At 43.9% G+C, this 26572-nt stretch overlaps 1 protein-coding gene across 3 annotated transcripts in view; it reads right to left on the bottom strand.

Moving 5' to 3' along the window:
- Positions 1-1607: 1607 nt before the first annotated feature.
- Txndc11 (thioredoxin domain containing 11) overlaps positions 1608-26572 on the bottom strand; it is a 78668-nt gene continuing 53703 nt past the window's right edge. For 2 of the 3 annotated variants that reach the window (XM_005349318.3, XM_026780174.1), the window contains 7 exons: positions 24415-24527; positions 22180-22380; positions 15993-16785; positions 12289-12431; positions 11824-11933; positions 6304-6384; positions 1608-2344 (listed from right to left, as the gene is read on the bottom strand). In XM_005349318.3, the coding sequence (XP_005349375.1) occupies positions 1720-2344; positions 6304-6384; positions 11824-11933; positions 12289-12431; positions 15993-16785; positions 22180-22380; positions 24415-24527 (2066 nt within the window). In that variant the 3' untranslated portion in view covers positions 1608-1719. The remainder of the gene's footprint in view (positions 2345-6303; positions 6385-11823; positions 11934-12288; positions 12432-15992; positions 16786-22179; positions 22381-24414; positions 24528-26572) is intronic. The other variant, XM_026780175.1, reaches the window with a different exon arrangement.

The following is a 26572-nucleotide window of genomic DNA, read 5'->3' on the forward strand; positions in this document are numbered from 1 at the left end:
TCTGAAACCTAGTCAGCCCAAGCAAGCAAGGTTTTGTTTTTATATTTAATATTTTCTGCACTGGAGTGGGGGTGGGGTAGGGGATGATTTTTTTTTCCTCCCATCTTTTCACAAGTGAGCTTCCTTTCCTCTCCAATGACTGCCCACTGGCTGAGTATTGGGTTTCACTTTAGTCCTCGGAGCTTTGTACAGAGCCCCCGGCCCCAGCTCTAAAGGTGCCTGTGTGCTATAGAAGATCGTTTCTAGTGTGCACATATGTATTTACAACAGAGCCACCAGGAGTTCAAATTCAGGGCCTGGCTCTCACAGGAAAGGGAGCCAGCAGCATGTGTCTCCGAGATATCCTTTGAGTCCATGCCTATAAGCTTGTTTGGATGTTAATCCCACCACTATAAGTACATTCTAAACCATTCTGATTAGAATACCAGTGTGTGGGCACCTTTGATAATGACTAGGTGGCTGGCCCTGGCTTGGGCGGCACACTTGAGAGCAGCATGGGCAGAAAGCAGAGAACTCCAGACCAGGCTGGAGACAGCTTTAAAAAGCATGTGAAACTAATCCATTCTCTAAATCCCAAGGAAAGAGCTGTAGGGAGCACTTCTTTTTAGCAGTGTATATCTACACATGGTGTGTGTGTGTGGTGTCAGAGTTAAGGAACAGCTCTAGGTGAGGAGGGACAGCTCTACGGCCATTTGTGAGGGTAGGAATAAGACATGTATGGTGGGCTGCTGCAGTAAAAACAGCTTAAGGAATTCTTGGACCCTGGTGAGATAGATAGCTAAGTCATGGAAGACGTAGAAAGGGGTAGACTGCACATCGGCAGAGGCTGCTTTCCCTGGCAGCAGTGACTCTTCGGGTCCAGGAGGAGGACAGACTGTATGAAAGGCTCTGCCCTGTAGCTGGCAGAGGCTGAGGGTTTTGGCCCATCCCCATCCCAGCTTTCTACCTCTAATTCTTGCAGCAGCAGCCTCTACACTGCTGACCCGAAAACAGCTTGGATCTACATTTTCAGTGTGAGCCTGGCTCCTGGAAATGCTCATATCACTCCACTGTCAGACACAGGTCGCATCTTTTACTATGCCAATGACGTTTCTTCTTATCAGTTATACTTGATGGGAGCTTCCTTTCTCCTCGCCAGTTGCCAGGGATGTCTTTGGCATTTTAGTCAACCCATCGAGACTGGGATGAATTGCTGAACAAGTTCAGACACTGTGGGGCACTGGTAGAGGTCTTAGGAAGAAAAATGAAACACCTATAGAACTAGTGAACAACCACACAATAGTCTTCCCTGTCCTTGTTTATCACTGGCTACCTTTTTATTTTACACTCCAATGGTTAATAAGTTATAACCCTCTCTTCAGATTCTTTCTCAATCATGCAAACCTTTGTGGGAAAGTCTTCTGATGAGTAAGAAGTTAGTTAGCCTTTCATCCTGGGGAGCAGGCAAGAACACCAAGGCTCAGCCACTGAAGCAAGGACTGACTTTCCTAGATTAATCTTCAAATGGACTGTGCTACTGTCGTGTCTCAAAGCTACCAAGTTTGTGCAATAAGGGAAGGGAAGGGATGCCATTCCTGATCAATAAACGCTGAATGACATTCAAGTTCATTTTCTAGACCACTGAGAAAATCTTTATTTACAATAAATTTCAATAAAATTTGCATAAATATATTCCCAATGTACAGATTTCACCTCTGATTTCTTCATCTCTTTGAAAAGTTAATCTGTCCTGTTCTCATGCTTCCTCTCTGATGTCAGAGTGGAGCTGGTGGCAGAAGGTGGAAGGGTGTCACCAGGTAACTGGGTAGCACCCATGGGCTTCGAGTGGTTGGGACGAGCCTTCTCCAGAGGGGCTGGTTCCTTAGCTCCACCCTGGCCTTCCAGCTCCTTCTCCATAGTGGCTACAAGGATCTTGAGCCATGTGTGCTCAGGGAGAGGGGTCTCTGAGGCACTGGCCAACTTTTGGAGTTCACGGGCCTTCTGCACATACAGGGCCTGCAGTTTCTGGCTGTGGCGACGGAGCAACCTGTGCTGTTGCTCTAAAGCACGCTGCCGGCGTAACAGGCGGTGTCCATCCCTGCGGGCACTAAAGAGCCGACCCTCCACCTTCTCCTGTGTACGGCGTAGGCTGCTCATCTCAGACCTTAGCTTCTGCATGGCACTCTCCACGTGAGAGATGTGTTCACGCTGCAGGACTGCCTTGTTCTGGACACATTCTTGGGTAGGAGGGCTGATGCCAAGGTCCTGAGGGGCAGAGGCAGGGTCTGAGTGATGCAGAATGAACCTCAGCAGGTTTGGAAGGGTGATGGGGAGGTCTCCAGGGTATTTCACACTTAGGTCCTTTCTGGAGAGGAAGGGAAAGTCAAAAGTGAGGATCTGAAGCACAATGTAGAGACAAATAGGTCACCCTGACCAAGAAAAGATCCTGAGTTTTTTCTGAAAAGAAGTGATGACCAGGCAAGCAGTTCTCTGTGGAGTTGAGGTACCCCACAGACTTGCACTGCAATTGTAATGCAATTTGACTTAAACAAAGTATCTATCTGTTCCTGAGGATAGAACAAGTGTCTGTACTCAATTTTCAGACAAGCTCGCTCATGCCTAAGCCCAAAGCCAGTGAATTAGGGAGGAGGAAGAATGTGGCTACTCTGTCTGAGCTACATGGGCTGGTGATCACAGTAACAGGGCTGTCCTCAGTTACCATGGCTTTTAACAGTACTCATAAAACTGAAAAAATAAACAAAAAGCCAGTAACAGCATACACTTAATGCACAGTATCTATAGCAAAAAGTGTCCTTGGCTGAGAGGAACTGTATCCCAGGCTGGAGACACTGGGCTCACACCTGGACAGGTGCTACTGTCAAATGGACCAACCAGGGTACAGATACACCCTGGTTTACAAGGTGAAGATGAATTAGGGCCACTCAGCCCTGACAGCACAGAAGTGAGGATAGTGACATTCAAAGGGGTTTCTACATCTTTGTTCATGCTCTCTCTATTCAGAAAGGCCCTTTTCAGAACGTGTCATTTTACTGTCCAGCCACCAAAGTTTCTCCCACAGGTATGTTTACCTGTGCACACACAATCTAGCCACCATAACTCAAAGCACTACTTTGTACAGTTCTGTCTGAGGTTAGTCAACAGACAGGAATCAACATCCTCAGAGTAAAGAAATGGAGCTGGCAGGGCTCCAAAGGCAGGGTCCCAAGATGCGCTCGCTCAGTGCTAGGTATTCTTAGACAAATGATCTACAAATCGAGTTTCACGATAGCCAGGGCTACACAAAGAAATCTTGTCTCCAGGAACGGGTTGGGGCTGAGGCAAGAGTATAACCAAAAGTTTGAAGCTAGCTTAGACTACACTGTGAGATCCTGTCTCACAACAAAAAAGAAACCAGATTATGTCCCTCTACGTAATGTCTATGGGGGAGGGGAAAGAATAAAAACTTTCAAGTAACAGAAAACAGAACTTCAAAGCTTGCAATGTCAGCTGTTTTTATCAATAATCTTCTAAGTGCACTTTACAATGTTTTTTCCTGGGGCACTCAGCATGACCGCAGAGTGGGTACTTGGGCCTGCCACTCTATCAAGCAACAATGGACCTGTCTTTTCTAGGCCCAAATGTAGATGCACCATCCCAGTGAAGAACTGTGAGACACCTCAGTATGTCTCTAGAGACATTTACAGAATGAGACTGATAAGCAGAATGCTTTTTTGAAGTCTTGGGGCAATACTAAAAATGCTTTCATATCTTTTATTATGTTGTTGTTGTTATGTTTTGGTTTTAGAGACAGGGTTGCATTCTGTAGCCTTGGCTGGCCAGGCTGGTCATAAACTCAGAGATCTGCCTGCCTCTGCCTCTTGAGTATTGGATTAAAGGTGTGCACCACAAAAGAAAAATCCAGCTGGGCGATGGTGGCATGCCTTTAATCCCAGCACTCAGAGGCAGAGGCAGGCAGCTGCCTAGTAGCCCTCAGAGTCCTCACTCAGCTGATTGCTTCTTGCTGGGCCAATACATCTCTGCCCCCTTTTATTTATGGTTATCCAGGCAAGAGTCACATTATAATTTTCTATTCCACCTTCCGGGTAAGCCAAATGCTCTCTGGACCAGCCAATGATGAGTTCCCTCCACTTGTGCCTACCATCAGTTTTTAGGAAATGAGAAAAATCCCATTCCAAAGCAATAAAGGCTTTGATTCTCCAGACCCTCTGTGTTTAACAAACATGGGCAGTCTTCTACTCTTCGGTATCTAGGGACACAGGAGGGGCTGCAGGACCTGGTGAATTCACTTTTTTTTTTTTGGATGCAGGGTCTCATTTTATAACTCCTGCTGACTTTCAACTCAAAGAGCTCGGAGCCTTTCAAGCTGGAATTAAAGGTGTATGCCAAGGCCGGGAGGTGGTGGTGCATGCCTTTAATCCCAGCACTCGGGAGGCAGAGGCAGGTGGATCTCTGTGAGTTCGAGGCCAGCCTGGTCTACAAGAGCTAGTGCCAGGACAGGCTCTAAAGCTACAGAGAAACCCTGTCTCGGAAAAACTTAAAAAAAAAAAAAAAAAGATGTATGCCACCATACCTGGCCTGCACTCCGGAAGTGGAATGCTAGCCAAGCATGTCCCTCTTGTGCACCTGTCGTGCAGATGTCTTTCCTTCCAAGTACACACACTCATTAGTCCACATTGTGAGAGCCTTTGCCTGCTAACGTTTTATTGTGTGCTGTAACTTTAACATTTTTAAAAGTATATTTAGAATTAAAAAATTACATATCATTACACTACATGCCCAACTTGTGTCTCATTCAGATGAAATTGCTGGTGTTAGTGTCCATGATTTCTTGATTATATGGCAATTTAATATGTCTTAGAAAGACAATGGCAGAGCCAGCAGTGGAACAGACTGAGCCACACTGTTCTTAGTGTGACCTAGCAAGCCCCTGCTACCATGGAAAGTATTCTAGCACACATTCTTTGGGATAAAGAACAAAATAGAGGCAATGACTTGACAAAGTGCAAGGAAGCCCTCTCCCAGAGAAGCCTGATAAACACTGCTGTTGTGCAGTGGTGAGGAGTTCCTTCTGTATATATGTTGCTTTCACTGGCTAATGAATAAAGAAACTGCCTTGGCCTAGTTGAAAGGGCAGAAGAACTAAGGTAGGTGGAGAAGACATAACTGAATTCTGGGAGGAAGAAAACAGAGTCAGAGAGAAGCCATGGATCCTCCGCCTGAGACGGATGCTGGTTAGAATCTTTCCCGGCAAGCTACTGCCACGTGGCGATACACAGATTAATAGAAATTGATTAAATCAAGATGTGAGAGTTAGCCAATAAGAGGCTAGAACTAATGGGAAAGCAGTGATTTAATTAATACAATTTCTGTGTGGTTATTTCGGGGCTAAGCTAGCTGGGTGGCTGGGATGAACAAGCAGCTCTCCCTTACAACAGTGCAGTGATTGTAAAATGCAAGAAGTTAAAACAAGTGACTGAAACATGGGCCAGGCCTTCCTAAAGGATCCTGCCATTTGCCACAGGGGATGTGAGTGGATTCCCTTGTGGACCTATTCTACAATCAAAGGGGTCAGCATTCATCTTACATCTTATTTGGCTTTGAGGGATCATTTCCTTTTTTTTTTTTTTTTTTTTTTTTTGTGGAAACATTTGGGCCTCCACTCATTGCCAAGTCCAGTTCTCTTTGCTAATGGTCCCACCCCTCCTTACTGTAGCTTTCAGCACAACTGGGTGACAGACAACCTCAGGGCAGACTACACATGCAGAGAGCTCCCTAAGAATGGAGCAGTGGGTGGGGAACTGCTAGTATTCCCTTGGGTCTCAGCAGGACTCATCCCATACAAACATGAACACTTTTTGTCAACTGTAGCATCTTCTATAGGTTCACAGAAGTATGAAACCTAACTAGTTCTCAGGGCAACATGGACACTTGTGTAAGAAAGACTTAGGGAAGAGCAAGCATCAAAGAAAACCAGCACATGCTGGGCATGTTTGTTAACATATGCCTTTTATCCCAGCACTTTAGGGAGGCTGAGTTTGAGGCCAGCCTGGTCTACACAGTGAGTTCTAGGACACTCAGAGGTACACAGTGAGACCCTGTTCAAAAAACAAACAAAAAAAGCAACAGAAAAAAAAATCACAGCACATGACATTTCAGCACTAGAGTTCTGCTCTATGTCCCTAACGACACGGTTTTAACAATAGTTTAGAACATAGTGAAGGGTTTACAGCAGAAGCACATTTCATTTTTAGGCCTCAACAAGAAAATCCCACCTGCCCAATACTGAAAAAAATTCAGCCTTACCTATTGCAGGGAAAAAACAAAACAGTAGGAAGGCGGTCAACCATGAATTCCCAAGGAAGATCATTCTGAGACACATCGATCCTGGCAGAGGCAAAGAAAATGACTTAGGTAAGAAGTGACTGGCCAAATCTGAAGACTCTGGAGTATTTCTATGCCTCAGGGTAGACCAAACCCCTTACTACAGGTATAAGTCAGGCACCTACACTTTAAGAACATGTGCCAACTGTCCACCCTGCGTTATACGAGAACCTGAAATTAAACATAAATCTCCCAAGCTGCCTCAGTGAAGCAGCACTCCATCTGCCAACAGGATCTGGCAAGCATTTTTATTGGTGTATTAGTTCTAGAAAAAGAAAGCTATTGAGCACAGGACACACAACAGATCTCTTTGAAGATTACACTTTATAGTCTGTAAACTTTCTTAACAGAGTGCCAATTCTTCTCCCTTTTTAAGTTTGTATTTTCCCCATCATGGAGCCAGGCTGCTGCAGCTAGTTTAGTTCTCACTGTTTAGCCCAGGATGGCATCAAGCTCTCAGCAGCCATCTTGCCTCATCATCCCTAGTGCTGGGGTTACTGGCAGTGGACCACCAAGGTCAGCAGATTGATTTATGAATGTAAAAAATGGCATCTACTAAATCGCCCATCCTTTGGTCAGTTACTGTTGGTGTAATCGACAACTGCCCTGGGGAATGGCCCTCCAGCAGTAGAGACTGACCTGGCAGGTGCTGAGGATCCACATGTGCTGACCCATACATCTGGCTGATGGCATCCTTTAAGTGAGGGATATTCATGACCAGTGATATGGAAGATGATAATGTCTAGACCTATTAATTTGGTGGGGGTTTTCAAAAAGTATAAATAGGGCTAGGCAGTGGTGCACGCCTTTAATTCCAGCACTCGGGAGGCAGAGGCAGGCCTGTGAGTTCGAGGCCAGCCTGGTCTACAAGAGTGAGTTCCAGGAAGGCACCAAAGCTACACAGAGAAACCCTATCTTGGGAAAAAAAAAAAAAGTATAAATGGTGTGAGATGATCAAGCAGTATAAACTAGTGTTGTGTATTTGCTTAAACTGGCATATGGGCAAGGAATGTAGCTGAGCTGGTAGAGTGCTCAGCATAGTTTATAGCAAAGCCCTTAAACCTGGCATGATGGTGCACATCTACAGTCACAGCACTCAAGAGACAGAGCAAGAGGGTCACAAGGTTATCCTGGGCTGCAGGCAGATGGAGGCCAGCCTGGGAAACAGGAGACCCTGTCTCAAATATACACAGAGAAAACTCCAAAACTGGCACAACCACATGCAATTTCCCCCCACATCTTTTAACAAAATGTCACATCTACTTCTGCTTGTGAAAGCCTGTCTAAACACTAGTGCCCCTTTCAGCTAAGGAGTACTGGCCATCATATTTTATAACTGAATCCTTTTTCTCTCCTAATGTGTACTTCAATGAAGAGTCAACTGTGAAGTGAAAAGACTGTAAAACTCATGGAAACTGCACGGGGCCACTGGAGGCTTCCTTCCTGGGATCCTTTCAGGTGTGGCTTATACACAACTCATATTCTATTACTGTCCATTATGCCAACACTACTGAACACACTTTCCTGTTGCTGTAAAGAATGCTGTAAGAGCTGGCCCACACATCTCTGCAATCCCTATTTTCCTAAGTCCCAAAGTGAAATTAAATGAGTCAGAAACCTACAACTGTTTTTTGTAACTTCTTGCAAATGTCAATTCCATTAGCTATGTCTGAGTATAACAACTTTATCAATTCAAGATTCTGTCACTTGAAAGCATTTATAAATTTAGTAACTGTTATGACTTTATTGGTGTTTTAATTTGCATTTCTCAGGTTATAATTTTCCAGTTGTTTGTTTATGCTGTATTCTTTGTCTACACTAGCATTTACCTGTCCTTAAGCTCTGTGTATGTGGTGTGTTTCCAGACAGGGTTTCTTTGTGTAGCACCTGGCTGTCCTGGGACTCTCTGTAGACCAGGCTGGCCTCGAACTCACAGAGATCCACCTGCCCCTGTTTCCCAAGTGTTGGGATTAAAGATGTGCGCTACCACCACCTAGCTAAATTTTCATTATTTAAAAAATTCCTTTACTATTCTGAGACAGGATGCCTTGTAGTCTAGGCTGGTCTCTAATTCACTATGCAGCTGAAATGACCTTGAACTTGTGATCCTTCTGCCTCCACCTCCTGAATGCTAGAATTACCAGCATGAGCCACCACCTAGTTCACTTGGTTTATGAAGAGCTGTGGACTGAATCAAGGCTTTGTATATACCAGACAGCACTCTATCACCTGAGCTACAGCCCTATCCCATTTTAAGTGTGGCATATCTAGAGTATGAACTCCTGATTCTGAATACTGATCTCTAATTTACATGTTCCATAATTCTGGGCAAGTTGCCTATCTGTGTCTCAGATTAATTAAAAGAAAACGATGGACAGATACAGCAGCTTCACTTGGTGTTCTGAGGTTTAAGCCTCTATGTAACAATCTCTCAGCACAGTAACCTCTCAAATTTGGCTCTGATCATTACTGAAAATACATAGCAGGCAGCAGGTGAAATACAAACATACACATCTTATGACTACCTTTTAAAGCATGTTTTTTTTTATTGGAACTAGGGATTGTAGCTCAGGAGTAGAGCACTTGCTTTGCATGCATGAGGTCCCGGGTTCAATACTGCTACTAACAAAAAAAAAAAAAGGAGAGGGAGAAGAAAAAAGAAAGCATCAAGTATGTTGTTTTCACTGTACATACTTGTAGTGGAATATGTTCATCTTTTTTCTTTTTTTATATGCATTGATGTTTTTCCATGGGTGCTGGGTTATAGACAGTTGTGAGCTGTCATGTGGTTGCTGGGAATTGAACCCAGGTCCTCTGGAAGAGCAGTCAGTGCTCTTAACCACTGAGCCAACTCTCTAGCCCAGAATATGTTCCTCTTTTGTTATCTTTTCCTCAGAGAGATTGTATCTATATCTTCAGCTATTTTTTCCCCATATCCTGGTGACTCACATTTAGTGCCAAGGATGGAAAAGATATACCTTGAAGCTAAACTGCTCACTTCCTGACCTTACAAACTGGATTTGAGGGCTTGGTAAAGCACTTATTATATAAGCATAAGAACCTGAGTTGGATCCCTAAAACACATAGAAAGTCATGTATGGTGGTGCACACTTGTGCTGGGAGGCAAACAATAGTAAGATTCCAGGACCCAATCGTCAGCCAAGCTAGCCAACTGTTGAGTTCCAGGTTCACTGAGAGACCCTGATTTTATAAAAATAAGGTATACCTCCGGGCAGTGGTGGCGCACACCTTTAATCCCAGCACTCGGGAGGCAGGTGCAGCCTCCCTGTCCAGCCTGGTCTACAAGAGCTAGTTAGTTTCCAGGACAGGCTCTCCAAAACTACAGAGAAACCCTGTCTTAAAAAAAACAGAAGGGGGGTGGGGTGGGGTAATACCACCCCATCTGTTAGCCATGAAAGTCCCAAAGGTCCTCCAAACAGCACAAGCTATTACTATTGCTGACCAGAAAAGTAAGACCCAATTTCAGACACCACACATCCTGGCTACAGGACAAAGAAATCAAGCTGAAAGAAATGGAAGGACTTCCCCTTCTAACCATAATATAATATCAGGCAGCTGAGAAAGAAAAGTCACCAATAATGTCACCCAGTAGTAGTAGATCTTGCATGTCATAATGCTGACCTCCATGCAAGATGTGCCCACAGGTACAACAGTGGCATGAGTATTTTCTGACTGAATCTGAGGGATAGGAAGGGATGGGAGTTTTACTGGTACTATAAAACTCATCAAAAGTGAACATTTTTACTAAATATACATGGTGTCAGACTGCTTTCTAAATATTTATGCTTATACCCATAGGCAAATGCTGCCCTCAGCTTTTATCAGAGAAGCTTCTGTCTGCAGCCAATATCTGTGAGTGGAGAAACTCAGGGAGATGGAAAGATTTAAGAACTGATGATTGGGGGGAGGGATGGCCATGGATACTGATGAATGCTGGGGGAGGGGAAGTACTGATCTTCAGTAGTGTAGCCATTGACATGTCCTCTATGCTCTAGTATGTGGCTCCACACCATGAGCATGTGAGTGACTCTGGTTAAACTCGATTACTAAACAAAAACAACGTGAAAGCAGGATGGGGAGAAAAGTGAAAGGCTTAGCAGGGGTGGAAAGGAGAACAAGGGTGGGCACTGAGTGTAACCAGGATATAGTGTATACACATATAAAGCTGGGTATGGTGGTGTACATCTTCAGCATCTGCACTCAAGAGGCAGAGGTAGGTGGTTCTGAGTTCTAGGTCAGCCTAGACTACTTAGTAGACCCTGTCTCAAAATAAAACAAAGCAAACATACCCACGTACACAACTGTCAAGGAATATGTGCAATTAAACTGGTATTTGAAGGCAGATATGGTAGCTTACAACTGTAACCCTAGCTCTTGATAGACCAAGGCAGAAGGACTTCCAGGAATTAAAGATCAGCGTGGGCTACATAGCAAGTTCAAACCATCCTGAACTATAGACTGAGAACCTGTCTCAAAACAAAGGATTCAACATGTGTTTATACAAAAGCCCACATAAAGTAGCCATAGAATCACAAAACTAGACACATGGCTATTAACAAAATCTTCCTCTTAATCTCACTGATGAAGAGAAAAAGAAGGGCAGAGGCTCTGAGCCCCAGGGCTGGGCATTCCCTTTCCAAGACCTCTAAGCAGCCAAGCCTGGTGCAGGAGAATTGTCTGTATTCTGTCAATCATGTTTTAAATAAACGCTGACTGGCCAGGCAGGAAGTATAGGCGGGTCAACTAGACAGAAAGTAGAGGCGGGGCAATGAGAACAGGAGAATGCTGGGAAGGAGGAAGCTCATTCCTCCCAGTCCTGCCCAGACCACTTAAACACTTAAGAAGCAGGATGTGGCCGGGCGGTGGTGGCGCACGCCTTTAATCCCAGCACTCGGGAGGTAGAGGCAGGTGGATCTCTGTGAGTTCGAGACCAGCCTGGTCTACAAGAGCTAGTACCAGGACAGGCTCCAAAACCACAGAGAAACCCTGTCTCCGAAAAAACCAAAAAAAAAAAAAAAAAAAAAGCAGGATGTGACCTGCTCAGCTGAAAAAGGTACCGAGCCATGTGGCTAACATAGATAAGAATAATGGGTTAATATAAGCTACAAGAACTAATAATAAGCCTGAGCTAATGGGCCAATCAGTTTAAAATTTTATGGAGACCTCTGTGTGATTTTCTTTGGGACTTGCCTGCTGTGGGAACTGGGGAGGATGGAAACCCCAACAAGCAAGCCTTCATGTTACAGAATGGCACCCAACGTGGATAACTGCATCTGGGCAGGACAGAAACCCCAACTAGCAGGCCCTCATGTTACACAAACCTGTACCTGTTTTCCTATTAATCCAATCAGCAATAAACATCTTCATTATCAGATTCAAGCCTACCTCCCATGGGCTGGGTGGAAGAAATGGTGTCCTTACCTAGCCACAGTAAATGTGTCTTCTGGAAGAAGCCGAGCTAGCTGGATGAAGATGTGATTGAGAGATGGGCAAAAGCCACACCACGGTGTGTAATAGAGCAGCAGAACATCCTGTGGAAAGGGGAGACAGTCACACCTGGTCCTGGACCTCATTTCCTGCTGTGCTCAGAGGCCTGAAGGCATTGAGTCATTGACTGCAGGAATTATGGTGAGATTTTTCTCATCTTTACTTCTAATTATGTGTTTTCATTACAGTCCATGCAGTTAGAAGAGCACCATGCAATCTGCTCATATTTCACCACTAGACTAACGTGCATATCAGAAATAGATAGACTGTTTTCCCCCAAATGACTACAGCTGTAGAAATTTTTGCCCACCCTTGAGCCCCTAAACCTGTTTCTTATAGTGATCAGGGCCTCGTAATGCTCAAGTGCTCTACCATGACCTCATCTCTCCAGTTCCATACCTGTTTCCGAAGGGTTACTTCCCAGAAGGTATCAGTTGTCACTTCAGTGATTAAATGTTGAGATGGGAACTGAGCAGAATCACTCCCAGTAAGATGCCTTTTCAAGGGACTGTAGAGAACACTGAAGTTTTGAATAAAAGACTCTGAAAATAAAGAGAAAATGAGATCATCTTTGCTCTAGGTACAAGCAGAATAGCTCACCTACTTTAAAAGTGAAATGCTCTCCCATGCTTCTTGTTGTTATTTGGGGTTTTTGTTTTGAGACAAAAGTGTCTTACTTTGTAGCTCCAACTGACCTGGAACTTGCTATGTAGTCCAGTCTGGCCTTGAACTCAGATCCACCTGCCTCTACCTCTTGAGTAATAGGTAGTAATAGGTTCAAAGGCTTGCACCACCACAACTAGCTCTGTGCTTATGTTTTTGTTTTTTTTTTTATCACCTCAACTAAGCAAACCCTGGCAGAAAGGTGACCAGGTTGCCATTCTGCTTGACTTTAGTAGTGTTAATTCAGAGGACAGTCCTTTAACAAAACACCATGTAGGTGAGATGCTCAGTACAACTGTGGATTCCATCCTGCTCTTTTCCAAAGAGAATGCCACACATACACAACATGAGGATGCACACAGCCACACATGTTGTACCTTTTGCAAGAAAGGCAGCCTTGAACACTATAGTAGCTCATAAGCATCACTACAAATACAGTGGCATTACAAAGTGAAGGTTTTTAATGATCATTAATGTGAGACCAAGGAGCCTTTTTGTTTCCTTTATTGAAGTTCTTCAAGTTTCCTTTTTTAAAAGCTAACAAAAATAAACAATTATACATAGTGGAAAAATACATAAATAAACCAAGAAATAAAAGCCCTAACTTAACCCAACAATCTCACCCTTCCCACCAATGGAACCATCTCAGAATCTTCTGCCTCAGTGAATGCAACAACACTAGTCTGATCTTTGCTTATCTCTTCCAATTCCCTCCAATGGGAAGTCTTAACAATGACTCTCTCTGCAGAAGCAGGAGGAAGTAAAGAGTATCATGTGAACATTAAAGACATGCTCTTATCACAGCTGAACACTTAGTTGGCTATAGTTTTGGACTGTGAAACCAAGATTGCCCAATCTGAATGAGGCTTAAATTCTAAAGCCACTCTAGGGACAGTTGACTTAGGAGTTAACCCCCTAAGTAATTTGTTTATTTTACAAAGATTCTCAAAACTGCTACCAAGTATAGAATAGCTGGCCCAACAGACACTAGCTGACACAGAAGATAAACAGCTGATACAGAATATAGAAAATAGCCGGGCAGTAGTGGCTAACACCTTTAATCCCAGCACTCGGGAGGCAGAGGCAGGCGGATCTCTGGGAGTTCGAGGCCAGCCTGGTCTACAAGAGCTAGTTCCAGGACAGGCACCAAAGCTACAGAGAAACCCTGTCTCGAAAAACCAAAAAAAAAAAAATAAAATAAAAAAATAAAAAAATAAATAAAAATAGAAGATAAATAGTTGATACAGAAGATAAAATGAACCCGAAGAGGGCTTCTTTCAAGAAACCTGTAAATTAAAATAATGTGTCTGAGCTTCTCTGAGCTGAGTATTACTCACAGAATCCAGACAAGCCAATCACCATTTACTTTAAAACTTATACGCTCACTTGGGGGTGATGGTGCACACCTTTAATTCCATGTTTGAGAGGCAGAGGCAGGTGGATCTTTCTGAGTTTGAAGCCAGCATGGTCTACATAGTGAATTCTAGGATAGTCAGGACTATATATAGAGAGAGAGACCCTATCTCAAAGAAGAAAAAAAAAAGCCAAATAACGGTAACAAAAACATGGTTGAGGGGTGTGGAAAGACAGCCTATTAGTAAAAAGCATCAGCAGCTCCTCCAGAGGTCCAATTTTCAGCATCTACCTAGTAGCTCACAATTTGCCTACAATTCCAGTTCCAGGAGATCCAATGCCCTCTTCTAACCTCTCTAGGTACCAGGCATGCATGCAGGCAAAATAATGTAGGAGAGTCATCTGTCTATGTGTTACTTTCATTGGTTAATAAAGAAACTGCTTTGGCCCTTTGATAGGACAGAAAATTAGGTAGGCGGAGTAAACAGAACAGAATGCTGGGAGGAAGAAGGCAGGGAGCCAGACGCCATGGGGCCAGACATGCTGAACCCTTCCTGGTAAGCCACCACCTCGTGGTGCTACACAGATTTTTAGAAATGGGTTAAGCAAGATGTGAGAATTAGCCAATAAGAGGCTGAAACTCATGGGCCAGGCAGTGTTTAATTTCGGGTGTAAAGCTAGCTGGGTGGCGGGACGCAGCCCACCGCTCCTTCTACACATGCAGGCAAAATACCATACACATAAAAAAATAAAAATAAAATTTTAAGCTACATGGCTTGTGGAGATAGAGAAATAGCTCAGCAGTTAAGAGCACTGACTGACTGTTCTTCCAGTGACCTAGGTTTGATTCCTAGCAGCTACATGGTGGCTCAGGAATCTGACATCCTCTTATGGCCTCTGCAGATACTGCACACGTGTTGGTATACAGACATATATGAAGCAAAACACCCATGTACATAAAATAAAAATACATAAATGTCAAAACAAAGTAACTACACAGTTGTTCATTTTATGAACGTCTACTACACCAACATATAATGAGTTGGGAGTAACTGGACTCTATAAAGTGACAACTGATCACAGGTTTACTTTGAGCATTGAGGAGCTCTTGTAATCATTAGAACTGACACAGAAGAGCCAACGTTACGTGAGTCCTTTCACGAAGGTGGCTAATGTGAAGGATTCACCTGGACTGATGAAAGCATAGCCAAAAGGACTAGTACCTAGGGAGCCGGCTATTAAATTCTTCTTCTCTCCATTTGACATTGGCTCTCCCTGTACTTCCAGTGATGCTGAACTAACAAGACTTTTGAATTCTTACTTTCCTGTGTTGTATGTCAGGGCCTTCACTTCATTCAGCAGAGTCCTGGGAACAGGACAGCATGAGTCCATCTGCTGCTGTTGCTGCCAAGGCCCAGGAGCCAGCTCTGGGGAACTTTCCCACAGTAAAGCCTTAGGTCATCCCAAGTGGATTTCACTGGTTTGCAACCTACTCTCAACACTTGTGCATTGCAATGTAGGGACTGGGGGGCAGGTCAAGGTAGGCTTCCCCAACATGCAGTAAAACTTCAGTAGAACAAATGGGGCCCACTGGCCCTGACACTTCTACATTCAGCCCTGTGAAGCAAGAATGAGCAACAAAGTCTAAGCTCACTCCTTTCTGCTTCAGTTCCTTCTCATTACTGATGCTACTAATGGCCATGTTCATCAGCCCCTGCACGTCCCACTAGAAAGGCTCTTGCCACTCTGTCTGGCATGGGAGCCAGGTTCCTGGGATTAATGTTGTTCAGCCTTGGAAATGTGTCAGAAGTTGCCAGTCTTGGTCCCTTAGCTCCCATGGGTTAGCTAGCAAACTCAACCAGAATTTGGCAGCTGGAAGCTTCTACTCTTTTTACTAGGCAAACTGGCTTCTTTTCAAACTGACCAACAGACAAAGACAACTTTATGGTCGGTTGTCTGAAGACTTCAAATGAGCAATGAAGCTGGCATCACCCCACGACCAGGAATAATGAGACCATCAATGTAAGTTACAGCTCTTAAGCTAAGCAAAGCTTATCATGCTCAGGGAGACACATCACCTACAGTACCTAGAGTGAACTTCATGAGGGCTTGATTGGGATCCAAGATATAGTGCGACTCTTCTTTCACATCAACAATTGTTGCAAACTCCTTCACGGGAGCAGAGCTTGGGGCACCCAGTCTTTCTGCATATAACCAAAATAAATTGGAATCCAAAAGGTAGATATTCAGGGTCTTGTTGGTTCTGCAGCTCAGGCCTGTGAAGGTTGTGCTAGTGAGGCCCACTTCAGGAAAGTGGTACCTGTTCTCCTCAATGTGAGGAATGGAGCTCGGGGCAGTGGCCTCACAGCTCTTCTCTAGGGAAGAGAATGCAATGGCCGGGGCTGTAAAGACATCCTGTTCAGAGCCAGTGAAGCCTGCCATGCCCCGGAATATGGTCCTGCAACATGCAGTGTAGTAGCTGAAAGGACTGTAAGAAATTAAAAAATTGCTGCATTCTATGCTGCCCGACACCACGTGATAAAAAGTCTGCTCCTTGAGGTAGAAAGAATCCAGAGCGGCTGCCATCTCAAAGAAGCTGCACTGTGGCACACTCACTGAGCTCGGCTTGGTACCACCTACTGTCTGGTTGACACACAGCTCACAGACATTGTGGGTTCTGGAGAAGGCTGGACCCTGGGGCAGCACCACTGTGTTACAGCAAGGGGACGCTGCCATCAGCTGAACATCAGGCATTGGGGCTGGCAGCTCTGGTGCCAAGGACTGGAACACAGGTGCCTCCAACCGCCGAAGGTGCTGAAGAAGGCGCTCTACCACCTGATCCCCATGACAGTTATTGTACTCCAAGGCCACTTCGGTGATCTGAAAAACAGGGCAGAGCTGGTAAGAGACAAGGATTATGGATGTAGAGAAGGCAGCTGCGCTACCTGAATGGCATCCCTGAGTCACAGGCAGGAGCCCAGACATAGGCTGCCTCAAAGGAGAGTGGTCACACCAAAACTCTTCTGCTCTAGCTACCCTGGAACTCATTCTGTAGTGAGGCTGGCCTTGAACTCACAGAGATGTGCCAGCACCTGCCTCCTAAGTGCTGGAATTAAAAGTGTGTGCCACAGGTCTATGTCTTGCAACACGCCCCTCTCTCTGCAAGCATGAAACCATTGCTCTGAGTTAGAAGGTTCTGGAAATGTCTGCCCACCACAGATAAATGAATCCAGTCATACCTGTTCAGCTCAGGTATGTGTCCAGACCATTAAAGAATCAGAACAGACTTGAACCCTCTTGCCCTCCAAGTGAGTGTACTTTCTTTACTTACACCTTTAATACTCCCCTGTGCTGCCATTTTCTCCATCTTTAATAAGTCTGAAAAATTCCCAAACACATGTACAGATTTAAGTAAATCTACAGCATCTATTCTCGCAAATATATTCATGCCTTCCAGGAGATCACCAATCTAGCCCACTCCCAACTATCCATACCCACCTTCCCTTTCTAGAGCACCTCTTCCCCTCCCTCACCACTGTGGCTGGGTCTCAGCATCATCAGGCTAGAGAACAGCTCATCCTCTGTTTCTGCTCAGTCTCCTCAGGCCACCACCCTCCTCTTCCTAACAATTGAACTTTCTATGCTGATGTTTCTTTCTCAAGCATAATGGATACTCCCTGGGTAGGTGATATTTGGAGGCTTTCTATTACCTGTAGGACAAATACATTTGCCTTTTCTGTTGGTTTGGTTTGCCTTTCCAGGCTCATGCCACCCCCATTTAGACCAGACCAGGCCCTCTTATAATGCTGCACCTTTCTGATGCCTGGCCCAGGGCCCTGCCTTTTCCTCCAGCTATTCCTATGACCCTTAAAAAGGGAGGCTGCTTAGGAAAAGGCAACCCCACTCTGAACTAGCTTCTGCACTTCTAGTCCTTGACACCCTCCCACAGCCTCAAAAACTTACGCCACAACATCCCTTTTCTTTACAGGTTTTATGGCCTCACTGATAGGACCAAGTTTGGGCACAGGCGAACAATTGGCATTTCAGAGAAATGTGCAAAATATCTTTTCTTGAAGAGAGTAACCACCTTACTCTCAAGTTTAAGGTCATCTTCAGCTACTTAATGAAGCTAGCCTGGGCTACATAAAAATCTTTCAAAGAAGTGTGTGCGTATGTATGAACCTGAGTTTGGGAGAAAAACCTAGCACTCCCAGCTCCCATCTACCTGGCTTAGCTTCCACATAAAGATGGAAAATACACAGAGCCTGGATACTGTACATTATTGTGCTGCCTTTGAATTGTTTGACTGCTGAGGGAGCAACAGCTCCAAAAAGACATTTGATTATAAATGTTGCTGGATTAATACAACCTATACATTTAGAAAATGCCTTGACTTCAAAATTTAAGTCAAAATATATGTTACTTTGGAAAAGAGGTTTTGCTCTTGTTTCCACAGGAAATGAGAGGTTGTGGTTTGATCAAGGAAGACCCCCTGAAAATCTGATAGGAGCAGATAGCCCAGATGATCAACCATTTTAGCACACCTCTGTTGCAGTTTCATCTGAGTTGGACATCCAGCACAGTTTCAAGATTGCTGTCTGAGATGGTCCAGCATCACAGAATACTACAGTCAGGACTTGACCATAATCCTAAATTTTGTGGGGGTACCCATGAGATTATCAAGCACCCCCAATCAACAGGAAGTAGCCTAGAAAATTATGCCCACATTTCCAAAATATGGGTTATGGATGTTTGTCTTTGTTTAGTGTGTTGGCTATAAGTTGTTAGGGATAATGTTCAGGAAAAAAGCTAAACAGAGGAAATTAGATTCAACGTTCAAAAAAGGGAGAATATAGATATGATCTTGTTTTGTAAGAAAAAAAGGGGGAATATAGATAGGATAAAAGGTAGATTATTGAATCTACTCTGAAAAAAGGGGAGGATATAGATATTAAGATAAAAAGGTAGATCATTGAATCTTAAAAAGCAACTACTAGTTTTAAATGTTTTACACTGGATTGGACTTTAGTATATTGTATACAAATTTTGTATATTGAGACTAATTTTGCTAAAACATACTGTACATACATTTCTGTGGGGCAATATTATACTCCATATGGAGTTTACTTTCTTTGTGGCAAAAGTAAGCCACTGGGCAAGAAAATGTCCCTGCCTTGACTGTTGACAGTATGCTGTCCTAATTAGACAAGCCAGACACAAAAAAGTCTGTTGGATATGCTAGGCCTGTGGGCCAAAAATAGATGCCCCAATGTTGCAGAGGAACTTTGCGTGACTGTCCAGGTAGCCAGCTGTTTCTGTAATTTCTCACATTTTTTGGAAGTTGCTTGCTGGCAGTTCCTGCTTACTCAGTTAATTTATTATTCCCTTTTGGGTCTCTGAGAGTGTTGAAGACTAGACAGTAACAGTTATAGTTTCCCTTGTTTACTGATACAGAAAGCAAGTTATGATAGAAACTAAATTAGGTACTAGATTTTGGAATCACCAAAATAAGATAGAAATGGAGTATTTTCTCTAAATTTGTCAAATGCAAATGAACTGGACATAGTTGATGTATTTATTGCCTGTATATATTATTATATATAGTTATTATACTTGTTGTATATAGTTTTTCTTATATTAGTTATAGCCTTCTTGTTATTTTAGACAAAAGGGGGAAATGTAGTGGCATTTCATTTGCATTTTAATAAATAAAGCTTGCCTGAAGATTGGAGAGTGAACCAGCCTCACTGGTCAGCCTTATAGACCAGGTAGTGATAACACATGCTTTTAATCCCAGCAGCCACACTAGCTTGCCAGAAAAACCAGGCAGTACATGCATTTAATCCCAGTGGTGCACACCTTTAATCTCAGCCTCAGAGGAGACAGATCTCAGTATCAGTATTATTCTGAAATTCCTGGAGGCAGGATCACCATTTTAGGACTGAGGTAGAGGTAAGAGTCAGTGGCTAGCTGCTTTGCTTTTCTGACCTTCAGGTTGAACCCCAATTTCTATCTCTGAGTTTTTATTAGTTGTGTTTCATTTCTCTTCTGTGAACTATGTTGGTTTTTCACATCATAACCCTCTTAAAGAACAGTTTTGAAAACAAAATTCATGGTACATCCTGTTAATGTGTTTGAATCTATGTCATATTTAATTAATGTAAATAATTAAAAACTTGGGAAACAACTGTAAATGTCCTTGCTGTCAACACTTCTGTTCTCTTCTATCAAAGACGTTCATAAATCTAGATGCCTCTGCTTACTTGACTCATGCTGTGAATGCCTGAAAGACTGTTCAGAGTGGAGAACAAGTCAAAAGGACACTGCAGGCCTAAACAGAAACTTTGACTACTAGTGTGTTGCATGATGTCTTAGAAATGCTCAAGGGACACTAGGGAACAGTGACCCTGGTGTCAGCATCTATGTTTTCTTTGTGTGCACACGTGCAGATAGATATGGGGTATACATGCTGATGGTTGGTGTATATGTAGAACAGTTGCCCATTCCTAGGTTGGTACAGCCACCACTTGGCCACTTCTGACCTACATGAAGCCCACAGCTGTCACAAGGGCCCTTGCCTACTATGCCCTCAAAAGTTTAAGTTCTTTCCATTTTTTGCCCAGACCTAGGCCCACAATGAAAAACAAAGCTGCCCTGAACTCTCTATTGAGCTGACAGCTTTCCTTACCCAAGTGTGACACTCTTCCTGCCAAGCCTCTCCTCCCCTCTTCTGCTGGGCTCCTGCTCTCAGGAACATCATTTTCCTCTTCTGCTACTTCCTGACTGCATTCTGGCTAGGGTCCAACTGTCCTCTGAGTAAAGAGCAGGCTCTTAGTTCCCAACTGAACCAGCTTCTGAGACCAGATGCCTACAGTTGCCACACACTTCTTTCCCCACGAGCTCCCAGGACTCAATGAAGACTGGCCAGACTGACCTGACACATGGAGGGAAGTCCTGGGCAGATGTTGCTTGTCTCAAGAATACACAGTATTATGATGGGTCATCCCACCTATATGTGGATGTAGGGTAACAAACCCCACCTGCTACAGAGCACCCTAGGAGCCCAGGTGACTCATTTTAAAAGGCCTGTTGGTAGATGCTAGAAACAGAAGATGTGAGGAGATGCTCATGTGAGGACAAAAGGCTGAAAGCAAGGCCTCCCTCTGGGGCCAAACTCAACCTCAACCATCTGGAGCGAAGGTCTGGACCCATGCCAACTACCGGCCACTCTGCATGTGCAAGTCAAGGAAGACAATGTCCCAGAAGTAAAAAGCCACAGCTACCAACAAGGCTGAAACCTTGTCTTTCCTGCAAAGATCTCAATCTAAATAGCAGAGGCATGGGCATGGAAAAGAGACTCTTGGATCATAAAACATTCAGGCAGCACACATTTTCCAAAGAAACGAAGCTGTAAGACCAGTGCAGAGGAAGGAACAGAACTACTTCATTGTTCTCTCCTTCCCTCCTTCAAAGCCAGACTGTGGCATCAGTGAGAAGACTCGCAGTGGGGATAACAACTTGAATCAAATGCTGAAGAACAGCAGAGTGAGTCTGGCTGGTGAAAAGTTCTGCTCCGACCTTCAGAGCAGTGCTGAGGGGCCCAGGGACAGGCACTGTCAGTCTCTGCTAGACTGGCTGGCTGTCAGATTCTCAATGGATCTTTGAGGGAAAGAAAAAAAAATAAAACCCTAGTAAATCCAATTTAGCAACCCCAGGCTCTCTGCTGATTATTATTGCTCCCTCTAAGTGCCTCCAAATAATCCATGTATAAAACTCACGCCTAGAGAGAATGGATGTTCCAGAAAGCAGAGGAGGAAAGAAGAAAGACTCCAGGCAGTACCTGTCTCTGAAAACCTATCTATCTGTACAACAAGAAAAGTCTAGAGAAAAAGGCCATCACTGTAGCTGCACCTGGCCACTATGTTGCTGCCCCCAAGGCGGCCAAGGCTGGAGGCTTGGCCAGGTGCCATTAACAGTGACATTTCCTAGGCCTTATCAGCTTGTTTGTATTCCCAATACCGTCTAAACAGGAACATCAGTGCAGTCACCTGAGGAAAAGGGTGTTTGGTCTGTGTCAGGGAGGCAATTTAATTTCCCTTCTCTAGTAGTCACCCATGACCAGAGCAACAAATAAAGATGGTCAGAGAATCTGGGGGAATTCCTGACATAAACAGAGACCACTGAGCCATAGCTCCTATTCCTGATGGCCACTCTGATGATAGGTTAGTGCCCCAAATGTGGAAGAAGAGCCATGAGATGACCTTCAAGTCCTACCTCATCCAGGAGAGGATGGCTCTCAGCTAAGGGATCAAAAGGTATGAACAGGAAGAGTGCTGGTCCCTTCTTCAGCTCATTGTTCAACAGCAGACTCTTGCCTCCATGGGGCTGTAGCCATCGGAAGAGGGTCTCCTGGTTTTCTGAGGCCCATTTATAGATGTTCTCAGCAGTGAAGTTCATGACCTCCCTTGGGAAGACCTGCCAAGGATAAATGTGAGAGAATGAAACAAAGGTGAGCAGACAAGGCAGAGCCAGAGTGCCAGCACTGTCATCCAGAGGCCTGGCCAAGCTGCACTGAGGGAGAAAAGGCACCATTGCTGGCGGCAAAGCCAGCCCTCGCCCCCTCCACACGTATCCTCAACATGTGGGAGAATGCCACCATGGCAGCAGGCCACTTTCATATCATTGGGTTCACCTTTTGCTGAGAGACTCACTATCCACAGATACTCTCCCTGCCCTCAGGTGGCTGTAATGACCTCTAATACCCTGTCATCTAAAGAGAGCACCACAAGGTGTTTATAAAAGAATCTAGGCCTAGCGGCCAGAGTCAAATTTCCACTAGGCAGAAGCTACAAAAGACTTTGTTCACGGTCACCCCAGTAACTGGACAAATTCCTGGACAGAACAGGGACTCAGCAAACACTGGAGCAAATCAGTGAGTGGCCTAAGCTTACACAAGGCCCCAGATCGTACTTTGTGTGTAGCAGGAAGGAAAGAGACACTTCGTATTTTTGCTTTCTTTTTCTGTAACATGAAAGTATCTTTCTAAGTCCAATGACATAAATCAGAGCTTCAGATATTTCCAGAGTGGAAGGTTTCACAAGATGAAGCATTTGGTACCACTAGAAATGAGATTTAAATGACCTTACAATGAGTGTGCCCACTGCTATTCCAATGACGCTTCATTTGATAAAAGGCATTAGCTGATAAACAACTGAAAGTACCCAACTGAGGCAGCAAGCCTGGACAGTTTCATAATTACTTCACAGGTCTCCTTTCCTCCATTTACTCTTCTGCGCTGCCCTATGCTATAAATACATGTAGGCTAAAACAGTGGTATAAGAAAATGAGAGCTAGCAAAGCAGATGAAGTGAAAAGCTAGTCAGGCACAAGGAAAGTGGGCAGGCAGTGGGAGAAGTGATCACAGCAGTGATGCTCAGAGTGCAACAGTGAGGGCTTAAAACACACCAGGAACATTCCCACCTGGAAAACACAAAATACACATAGGAATAGAAATAGCAAGAAGAAAAGCACAATATCTGTGATATGAGAGATAGACAGATGTTGAAATGATTGGCAAACCAGGGCACTCTTAGAGTACTCAATAGCACTTAGAAAGATCTTTGACCTGAGCTAAGGGCAGAGATTGCCACTGTATCTGAAAGTCAGTGGTTCTGCTGAGAGCTAGCAATCCTGTCAAAATGAATACACCTCAGAGGTCCAGCGAGACGGCTCACTGGATAAGGGCACTTGCTGCCAAGCCTAACAACCTGTGTTCCACTCTTAGAACATATATGGTGGAAGGAGAGAATCAGGTCCTACAAACTGTCCTTGGTCCTCCGTGTGTGTGTGTGTCTGTGTGTGCACATGTGATAAAATTAATAAATGTAACTAAAAATAAAATACTTCAGAAAAATAGCCTGTCAGCAATAACTGTGGAAGTAGCAAGGGCACAGATGTGAAGCTTAATGCTCAGAAGTAGGGAAGTGGCAGCGGTCCCAACAAAAAAGCAAATAAATCAGGGAACAAAGGAGACAATGAAAGCCTAGGATCTCTGAGGTGAAACGCTATCAACGTCTACCTATGTCTTGACAAGAACTTCAACACTCCACTGTTATTGTAGGAGAAAAGCCCTTCACATTCCTGCTCTTCACAAGAATAAATGAACAACACTGCCCAGTGGAAGCTAATCTCAGAGAACCTGGGCCTAGAGTAAGAAATCACCAACTGAATAACCACAGTTTCACTCAAGAAGGGCAACTAACAAAACTGTATCACAATGTAAGACTCTAAACAAGTTCTAGACTGCATTCAAGAGCCCTCTAATGCAAAGATACTTACTAGGGTCTGAGCTCTAGGGTAGGCTTATAGGAATTCTCAATTTGCACATAAAATAATGTGCTCTTTTCTAGGGAGAGGTCCATATATTTCATCCAGTTCTCAATTGAGTCTGTGACCTACATAAGGTTAAAAACCACTGCACTAATACAAATGTGATTTGAAAATACTTACAAGTGATGTGTTGAAATGTCTATGTAAATACACACTTCCAGAGTGTACTAAGGATACCAGTTTCGCAAGATGTTTATTTGTGATAACCCCAAATCGTACTGTTCCTAGGTAATCTGAAACAGAAAATTTTCCTTTATTAAAGAGGAGGCCTAGGCCTTAAAACAATCACAAACCCACTGATGCAGTCCTAATGTGCTTATCCCTTAAGGCAAGGCTGTTGCTAACCTGGCCTGGCCCCGGGAAGAGCAGCTGCTGACATTGGACTCTTCGTTCCATTCACTTAGGCTGAGGAGACTACAACCACCTGCAGTGAGCTTAAGTGTCTGCTTTGCCACCCTATTCCCCTTGCTCAAACAAACCTATCACTGGGCCAAGGCATAAGCTGGTGTCTCTGGACATGGCCAGCTCCTTCTCATCACTCATCTTGTTCTCAACTTCCCTGACTACCCACCCAATAGTAAGGACCCAGTAGACAGAAGCTCAGGGAGATGTTGGGACTCTATTCTATGTTGATGGTACTTTTAAGAACCTATGTTGTCTTACTTATTAATTTAGACTTTCCTTCATCCTAAATTCCTCTTAGAAATTCAAGTTATTATTCATTGCTGGTACCTTAGTTGGATGAAGATGATTATGAACTTCTGATCTTCCTGCCTCCACCTTCCCAGTACTGTGGGACTGTGTCATCAGAAAAAGTTTATGGGATGCTAGAGATCAAACCCATGGTTTTATGCATGCTAGGCAAGCGCTATTCCAACTAAGTAAAATGAATGGATTTGGCATATACAAAGAAGTCACACAAACTGACATTTAAAAATGATTAAAATGGGCACACCACAGAAAGGGAATGGACCTGGCTAATCATTACAATGAAAAATACTCAACCTCACTCGGAGTAAAGAAAAACAATACCACTTTTGCCAAACTGCCTGAAATTTAAGGCTTAAGAGCAATGGGAGCTATGATACAACACTAGCAGAGAAGGTAAAATTTGGCACTTGACAAATAAGTTTGTGGACTGCTAGGAACAAAGAAGGAATACCACTAGCAATCTCACATGTGTATGAGGAGTCACATTCAGGGACACTAGCTAGCAGATACTGTAAGGGAGGATGAAACAGAACTACCATAAAGCAGAGAAACATCTCCAAGACAGCAGAACTTTTGTTTAAAGAAAGAGAAAACCACCTCATACTTGAAAAACAGTAGGTATTCTTTTCTTATGGGCACATAGGAGAGTAGAAGTGTATAAAGAACCTTGAAAGGTGGTACAGCTGAACACAGTAGTCCCAGACACTCTGAAACTGGGGCAAGAAGAATGCCTGAGCCTAGGAGGAGCTTAAGACCAAGCTGGGCAAAATATGGAGACCTGCCTCTGAAAGGAGAATAAAACTGGTTTGTTATCGGAACAAGAAAGATATCCTCACATGCGAGGCTTCTATTACTAAAAGTAAACAGATACTAAATTTAAATTTACAGTGTGTGGACCTGCTATATCATGAGTATGGTATAAGTTCTAGGGATAAAATTTAGGTTGTCAGGCTTGGTAGCAAGTACCCTTATCCACTTAGTCTTCACTATTCTTCAAGGACCATGCAATACTATAGTGTTCAAACAATTCTAAAATAAAGGGGATGAGTAAGGTGGCACAGGGAAAACTGTTTCCTACTTTCTTGCCTTATTACAGATACTAAATAAGATCTTAAACTTCAAATTTTACCAACTTACATCCAAATAACCAAAGTATAAAAATATGAAGGCATTCAACACACAAAGTGTCACCCTCAGCCAGGTGTGGTGGTGCACACCTTTAGTATCAGCACTTAGAAGCAGAGGCAGGCAGAGTTCCAGGACAGCTTGAACTGTCACATACTGAGATCCTGTCTCACAAACAACAAAAAGTGTTCTTCAATTTCAAACCCTACACTCCAGCATTGCCAAGTGAGGACAGCTCAGCAGAGCAGCAGGAATGCCCCCTTACCACAGTAATCAATTTACACAAAAACCTGACAAGTCTAACAGGACACAAGAGAAAAGCAGGAAGACTAAACCAAAAAGTAAAAGAGTAGCCGGGCGATGGTGGCGCACGCCTTTAATCCCAGCACTCGGGAGGCAGAGGCAGGCGGATCTCTGTGAGTTCGAGACCAGCCTGGTCTAC

Source organism: Microtus ochrogaster, chromosome 7 (genome assembly GCF_000317375.1).
Source record: "Microtus ochrogaster isolate Prairie Vole_2 chromosome 7, MicOch1.0, whole genome shotgun sequence".
Lineage (NCBI taxonomy): Eukaryota > Metazoa > Chordata > Mammalia > Rodentia > Cricetidae > Microtus > Microtus ochrogaster.